Source organism: Merops nubicus, unplaced genomic scaffold (genome assembly GCF_000691845.1).
Source record: "Merops nubicus isolate BGI_N331 unplaced genomic scaffold, ASM69184v1 scaffold37675, whole genome shotgun sequence".
Lineage (NCBI taxonomy): Eukaryota > Metazoa > Chordata > Aves > Coraciiformes > Meropidae > Merops > Merops nubicus.
This window is the reverse complement of record NW_008608461.1, coordinates 3,198-11,553: the sequence shown is the minus strand read 5'-3', so window position 1 is coordinate 11,553 and position 8,356 is coordinate 3,198. Positions and strand designations below refer to the sequence as shown.

At 40.4% G+C, this 8,356-nt stretch overlaps 1 protein-coding gene across 1 annotated transcript in view; it reads left to right on the top strand.

Moving 5' to 3' along the window:
* EPB41L5 (erythrocyte membrane protein band 4.1 like 5) overlaps positions 1-7,440 on the top strand; it is a gene marked incomplete at its 3' end in the record, with an annotated part of 24,836 nt that extends 17,396 nt beyond the window's left edge. The window contains exons 10-15 of the mRNA XM_008940261.1: positions 96-165; positions 829-998; positions 2,117-2,223; positions 3,527-3,554; positions 5,924-5,966; positions 7,325-7,440. Of these exons, the coding sequence (XP_008938509.1) occupies positions 96-165; positions 829-998; positions 2,117-2,223; positions 3,527-3,554; positions 5,924-5,966; positions 7,325-7,440 (534 nt within the window). The remainder of the gene's footprint in view (positions 1-95; positions 166-828; positions 999-2,116; positions 2,224-3,526; positions 3,555-5,923; positions 5,967-7,324) is intronic.
* Positions 7,441-8,356: the final 916 nt, after the last annotated feature.

Genomic DNA, 8,356 nt, shown 5'->3' with positions numbered 1-8,356 from the left:
GAATGATTTCTGTGTCTTGTTTCTCCACTGTCAACGTACCTCTCAGTGAGTTGCTAAGAGTTAGATGTAACCTGCTTCTTCTGCTCATCTTACAGGCCAAAGATAACAAGGCTTGACTTCAAGAAAAACAAACTCACTCTTGTTGTTGTTGAAGATGATGAACAGGTAGATAACTATCTGTTTAGTTATATCTCTGTTTTGATTATATAGTACTAGTTTATGTACTCCAGATCTCTTCCTTTACATTTTGAGCATTAACATTGATGCCTTGCAAGATTTTTGATTGGAATAAGGGAATTAAGTATAAAATAAATAGGCTCAATTACTTTTTTTCACACCTCATTTTTAAAAGGGGAATACCTTGTGAAACTAGTGTAGGCAAGATAATTTGGAAACAGTGTGCCGTTTGCAAGAATGTTTTTAAAAAAAAATAAAAAAGACACGTACCACATTTAGTGGAATGAATGTCTTAGGCAGGTGCCAGAATTGTTCCCATGGGAAGAAATAGCTCAGAGCTGAGATTATAAAAATGTGAGCATTGGTAATTTGAGGACATCAGATTTGGAAGTGAGATGATGTTGGCCTCGATGAGAAATACCTTCCTATTATTAGGGTGTCTGTAATTTGTATTTATTCAAAGGTTTGACTTCTTAATTATATGGGCTCTAGCCCTTTCCAGCTTCAGACAACAGAGCAGTTCATAAAAGCTTCTGAAAAGGTTGAGTTTTCTGCCTAAAATATTTTTTTTAATTGTACATTTCAGTATTGATAAAAACAAAATTTTTTTCAAGCCCCTGTAAATCATCAGTGCGCTTTGTGTGCTTTAAGGGAAAGGAGCAGGAGCACACTTTTGTCTTCAGGCTGGATCATCCCAAAGCCTGCAAGCACTTGTGGAAGTGTGCCGTGGAGCATCACGCCTTCTTCCGGCTCCGAGGCCCCGTCCAGAAGAGCTCGAGCCGGTCGGGATTCATTCGCTTGGGATCCCGCTTCCGGTACAGGTCAGTGGCATCTGCCATTCTGCACACATCTTCTCTCACTTCTTGCTTCTCTTGGAACATGCGTGGAAGCAGGAGAGAATTTGAGATTCATTCACCCAGGACATACAGAGCAGTGGAACTTGCAAGCTGAGTGAGTCATATTATTTGTTTTATTAAATCGAATGGATTTTTCCCCTGCATTTTCTGATCTGTCTTTAGGTGATTCTGGTCTGTGCAGTAGGAGACTGAAGATCTCTCAAGGTTTATATTTCTTACATAGCATATAAGACATTGTGTTTTATATATCTTGAAAGCCTGCCCTTTTTCAAATGAGGGTGGTTGGATGTCTTGCACAGTTTGGGACATTGCAAGTCTTTTTGCAAGTCCAGAGTTCCTGACTGAGTGATGGTGTGGCTTCAGGAGCCTAAGATAATGCCCGTTCCATGTTAGGCACTAGGGGTGCATGTAACAGGCTTCAGATGGCTTATGGTCCCAGACTAGTCTATGGGATGCTGTCAGTTCCCCCACCAGAGCTGGTGAGAACATATGGGTGGGGCATGACGCCAGGCAGCATGAATGTACTTGGCTTCCATTTCCAGCTACTGTAGCCATTCCATCTGGTCTGCTTCAGAAAGGATCGGTGGAACCAAGGACTCAGCAGAACATGAGGCTACTACTGTCTTGGGGGCAGTCTGGCCAAGCATGGGAAAAAAAGATTTGCCCAGGAACAAGAGTGTCTAGATGCTGGCTTTTACTCCTATTGTCACCTTTCTCTATGGCCTCTGGCATCGTACCTTAAGCTTTACTCTCTTCTAGAGTTTCCAACCTCTCCCAAACCGCATGCGCTGTGGCCACAGAAATGTGCAGAGCGCAGATGTGCTTATTCAGCAGTGTGATGTTTAAGGAGTCATGGCTTCAGCCTTTCCTCCTGGGAACATGAGGCGAAGATTATGATTGTAAAACTCCTTGTGAAAGGCCTTCTGAGATGTTAAGTTTGGAATTTTTTTAATAGAACTGAGATCAGATGATTAAGCTATGAACTTAAAAATAGACATGATGTTTTAATGAGCAGTGTCTGTGTTCTGTTGTTAAAAATAAGTGGTTTGTTTTATTCTTTTGCACTTTCACCTGACATTTAGTGGGAAGACAGAATATCAAACCACCAAGACCAACAAAGCGAGGAGATCAGCATCCTTTGAAAGAAGGCCCAGTAAAAGATATTCGAGACGAACATTGCAAATGAAAGGTAAAAGACCTTGAAATGCTGGGGTTTGAACCCCAAGCCCCTGAATTAAGGTTGACATATGGGTGATTCCCACAGCCCTTCATAAAGAGGAGGTGAGTTTGCCTTATAGCTTCCCCCCAGGGTGCGGCCGGCCCTGCAGGGAGAGCCATAAGGGAAATGAACCCCAGGGGGCCCGCAGTGAGTTGACAAAGGTCAGGTGTCTGCTTGGGGATAAAAGCTGGGACCACTTGCAGGGAGTCAGGAGTGTCTGTCTGTGGAGTGCACTCCACAGAGCTTCCTGGTTCAGGGAAGACCTCCTGACTCTCCCTGGAGCTGGGCCCTGGTCTGTTTAGGCCTTTGCAAACACGGGTCGATCGGGTGAGAGTTGCCATGTGGGCACCCTTTTCTTACATGTTTAACTTGCTCGTCTGGCTGTTTCCCATGCCAACTATGGGCAACCTCAGTTCACTGTTTGTACCACCTGTTGTGGGCCGGGTCATGTCGTTTGTGGGATCGTTGCGGGTGGCGTCAGTCATGTACGAGCTTGTTGACCTGTTTGTACCCCCGGCGGTCATTCATATAGTAACATTTCTGTCTACAATACAGTCTGCATATTGATTCATCTCCCTGCTGGTGTTATCATTTTTGTTGGGCCTGGTCATTGGCAAAACAGACCTTCCATACTGAGAAATATAATCCACAGTGATGATCAAGTAACCGTCTCCTTTAAAGACTCTGTAGGAAATCTTCTGTAGCTGTTTGTCCTTCCCTTGAATTTTCAAAATTAGATTTTCTTTGACTTATTTGGGAGACCACACATGTTTATTAGAAAGAGCTTGTGGCCAAAGCATGTCATTCTAGCTGGCCTAGCAGGTAAAACACCCGTGAGTATTGCATGATAGGTCTCTGTATAAAGATAAAAATCTTGGGTCCAGGAAACAGCAATGTATTAATGATAATATTTGAAATTTATTGATCAAATTTGACATCTTTGTTATTGAGGTTTTTTCATTTTTCTTAGGAGTTACACTCTGTTGTCACAACCTGACAGCCCATAATGCCTTGTTTCTTACTCCTGCTCTTCCACAGGTCAAGATGTATACTTTCAGATACTTCCTTAAATCCAGCTCCTTGGTTTACCCTTCAGATTTCGGATTTTATTTTTTTCCAATTTAGGATTTTATTTTTCATACTTTATACATGGCACACATGCAACATTTTTAGTTGCCTACTTTTAGGCAGTGCTAGGCTACTTAATATACTTCATATTTTACTGATAACCTAATTACAAATTAAATCCTAATTACTCTTTATGTTTTTGCAGCACATGCTACCAAACTTGAAGAAACAAGGTAAGGTGCATTCTGATATTTACATTTCTTTTATGCTTGCCACCTGTACTTGAGCATCTGTCTATTTAGTTAAACGTGGAGAGTGTTAACCTCTTCACTGTGGTTTTGCTGTGGGTTTTGTGTTTGTTTGCTTTACATAATCTTCTGTTCAAAGCAAAGCTCCTGTGTTGCTGTGACATAGAAGATTTTGCCAGACTTGCTTACCAGCAGACAAAGAGTTCTGGTTTTGGCTAGCTATGATTCTTGCTAGATATGAGCTGTAGTTCTGTGTGCTGCCATATAAAGAGATCGGGTAAAGGCATGTGGGGAAGTCATCTTTCTGAAATCTGCCTGCTCTGGCTGCATGACTGAAATGCATGTTCAAGTGAGGTCAGAGACAGGGAAAACATAGTAAAATAAATATTTTAAATATGTTGATGATTTTCTATTCTGTACTATACTTGCATTTATTTTTATATACTTAATGATTTATTTTTACATATTTATAAGGATTTTTTTATTATCAGTATTGAGCAAGAGGCCTTTTGGTTCTTTATTTCTGATTATTTCTGCATGCGTGGTTTTATTCTTGCTGTTGCAATGTAAAATACCCATATAAATCTGAATTGTACAGTTTTTGTACCCTTCCTTAAGGGAGGAGAGGAAATGAGGATAAAAAGAATTCCCTGGTAGCAAAGAAACTAAGTCACTCTCTTCTGGTTTCTGTCCTTTGCCCTAATAACTTGAGAACATGGAAGTGACTGATTGCAGCCAAATTATTTTTTTTAAGTAGATACTCATAGACATTAAGTATCATGACAGTCAGGTGCTGGATAAGGAATGTCAACATAATATTTCAGAGCAGCAGGCTTAGCACAGCCCTAAGTTTTCTGTTGTAGCAGCATTGTTGATTCTTGCACAAGCAGAGGAGAAATCTGGGAAGCATGAGGACAAGGCTGCAATTACTTCAGTGGAGGTCTCTCTGTGACCTTCTCTGTTGTCTTGTCTTTTTATAAAATGGGAAAGTACTCTTCAAAACTGGCTGCTACTAAAGTGCTTAAAGATCCTCCACATGCAAAATGTGACTGTGATTAATTAGTACTCTCATCATGTTGCGTTGTCCTGCCCTTCTCTCAGTTTCATGCTGCTTAGGTCATTCCGAGAGTAAGAAGAGAAACTTTATATGCAGTTTCTCCTTCTGATAAGACAGCAGCCTTCTGATCTGCACCTAGGTGTGGCACTGTTCTGTTCCTCCTGGAGCAAGCTGTGCCATTTCTGAAACTCTACACTTGAGCACTGCTAATTGAAATGCATCATGAAAGATGTATGTCGTTCCGCTCTTCTGTGTGAACTCAGCACAGGGGAATGTGTCACCCAGAAGGCATTCCTTAATATTTCTGTTAAATGTGAACTATTCTGTGGGAACCTCCACATCCCCTCAATAGAGAAGGTGTGAAGTTGGGAAATGGGCAAGGAGCAGCTTGTTTGGTCTTGACATTATGGTATTTAACTAAAGTAATTCTGAAGAATCGCTAAAGTGGATCAGAAATCCATTTGAATTGTCATCTTGCCGGGTTGGACAGCTCTTGTCCAGACTGTAAATCAAAAGATTAATGGGTCTTAGGAGACTGGAACCATTTTTTAGAAGGTTAGAAGTTTGGGAAAAAGTTTGCATGAGATTCATAATATGTAATTATTATGCAGGGTGTTAATGCTTTTAATTCTCTCCAAAATGTGAAATGTCTCTTGCAGATTCAAAAATCATCAGGACTAGGCATATGGGTCTTGTTTAATTTATTAACTATATTAAATATTTAATGATATAAAGTTATTATTAATACCGTGCTGAGCTGCTGTGCACATAACTTTGAACGTCTGCTTTTAAGACTTTGAAGCAGAAATTCTGTCCATTAGAGGTTGTATGCAGAAGAAACTTCTGAATTTTTCTGATAAACTTTATGATGAGAAACTTCACATCAGAAGAGTCCTAGTTATGGAACAAACTATCTACAGCATGTAGATGAGGCTTCAAAAAATGTCACAGTTTGCTGGGTGTTTAACCAATTTTGCCTTAAAAGTGCACCACCCTACTGCTGAATCAGGAACACGTCTAAACTGAAATGGTTTAGGAAGGGAAGAGGAAAAAACAGATGGAATTACAGATAAACTACAGCCTGAACAATTAAAAAATAATGTGATACCCTTAATTATCTAGAATGAGGCAGCTGACATACAACAGAAGTTTCAAAGTTTTCTTTTGAGAACAGTTAAGTACTTTGGGAAGATCTTTGTTAGACTCTGTGTGTCCTTCTGAAAATGCTTGCAGTTCTGCCAGCCTGCAAAAGTGGTTCATTGAGCTGATTCTGATATAAATTCTTTTTGTCTTTCAGTACTGCAAACAGTGCTGTTGTCAACCAAACTAATGGATCACAGGTAAGGGCTCCCTCTTTCCTTCTTCATAAGGTAATTTTCATGTAATTCAACAGATTTGGGGATTTGTTTGTTCTTAAAATCCAGTAGTTGACGAATGACATACATGTCATGGCAAATACATACGTGGTAGGGAGGTCAGTGGGAAGGTGTTGAATTCCACATCACAAGCTGTCAAAACGGATTTGACAGGATAACTGCAGGCTTCCCCACTGCCATTCAGCACCTCTTCCTTAGCTTGTTCTAGGGCATATAGTGCATGCATATGGGTGGCTGCCTGGCAGTTACAAATGGTTAACTACTAAGTCATATACCAAGAAATGACTACTCATTTGCAAGCAAGCTAACTGGTTAGTTTAGCTGGAATAAGAAAGATATCCTCTGTGCCCCTGTACTACAGAAACCATGCTATCTATAGACAGAGTTTTTCATAGGTACACAAAGCAACTTTGTGTGAAGGTTGTTGTTATTCAAAGAGCATTAATTCTATATGCAAAGTAAAGTTTAAAAAGGGGGGCAGAATTCATCAGCAGTTATGTAGGTTCCTAGTTACAGTATTGCTTTCTCTGAAAGAGGAATGCACCTGCAAATTAAAGAATACATTGTCAGTAAAAATTCAGTGTTTTCTGAGTTTTAGAAGGAAATCTAAGACAGCTGTCCCTTTGCTACTTGGTACACAGAATACCTTGCTTCACTGTAAAGGGGCGTTAGCATCAAGTAACTCTCGTTCCAAGTACCAAGAAACAGGACTTGGAGTTTGGAAAGACCCTGTCTCTCTGTTTTGGAGCATGTCAGATGCCAAGTGCAACAGAAAGGGTTACCTGTTGGTGGAAACAAGCTTGTGGTTTGTTTTAACATTAAAATGCTCAATCTCCACTGATGAATTGCTTCTCTGCCCAGCCTTTTGCCTTCTGTGCAAAAGGTGGTGTTTGGTTTTTTCAGGAGCAGTTGTTGCAAGTGGCACTCCAAAGGCCTGCAAGCCAAAGGTGCCAGTTGTTATTGCAGTTACCTACAGAAGGAAAGCATTGCTGAACTGAAAAAGGACACAGCAGGCCATAGCTTTTACAGGAATGTCTGAGCAGCCTTGGATTTGTTGTGATCCCAGTACTGGGTGCACTATGGGAAAAGACTGGGCATAGGTATGCAGTGCTGGACAACTAATCTTGAAGACTGGAAAAGACCTTCAAGATCCCAGTCCAATCATTACCCAACACTGCCATGACCATTAAATCATAATGGAAGGCAACAGCCTTGCTTTAGCTTTGTACTTGAGGAGGAGTGGTGATCTGGTTTGCTGTGTGTAACATGCCATCACTTCATTGATTTGTGTATAGTAACTTGTTTGTATTCTGTCTCCAAAGAGCTGGAATGCGAAGCCAAACCTACCTGTCCTAACAGTGGTTCCTTCTGCCCCAGTCTTAGTGGAAATAGAGAACCTCCCAAGGAGCCCAGGAGCCAGCCAGCAAGACAAGAAGTGGTACGTTCTGCTCGGCTGGGAAATGACTGTTTCTTGCTTATGCATGATTCAAGTGGTCATTTCTTTATCTGCACTTAAATAAGCCTTTCTATCTTTTACAAAAGTTGGCAGTCAAGTTAGTGATGATGCAGCTGATTTGTTGCTGTGAATGTAGTATGGGGAAGTGAGGACAACAGGCTTAGTTGCTGCTAACCAAAAGAAAATTTCTTCAGGGGCTGAAGAAATTATTAAATCAGGAACAGAATTTTCAACTCTTGAAAAGAGCTGGGTCCTTCTTATTTGCCATAGTACTCCTTGTTAATCCTTAGCTTGGTGTACTATCCTTGTGAATCATCTTTTGAACCTTCTGAAATGGGCAGGCTGATTTTTTTCTCATGATCTTGGGTAGAATGGGAGCTTGGGGAAAATGACAGAAGCTGATGATAAGAGCTTCGATTTCATTTAACAAGAGTACTAGTTTTATGGATTTGATGCATCTCAAAATTCGGATGATTTGTTTGAAGATAAATGTACATGTTTATCTGTTCTTAAGGTAATTCTGGATGACGAAGCTATTTCAAAGCCAAAACTAACATGTATCAACCCAGCACTTGTGCACATGTTGTCTTAACTTTTATCAGCTTCTTGTGCATTCAGAGGCAATAAGGCTTATACCAGAAAGGTAATTCTGGTTTATGTGAGACTGCAGGAGCAGCAGTGGTGGAGTAGGGTGGCACAAAAGATCTTATCCTAAGCAGTTGCAGCCCTCAAGAGAAAAAAATCCTCCTCCCATTGTTTGGTATATGAACCTACTTTGCTTCAGTATCTTTTTTAAAAGTAGGTCATATCTGTTTCTAACAGTGCAATGACAAATGTAATTTAATTTTGTAAATCTCATTGATTATATTTTTAATACTGTGGATTTTGGATTATAAGG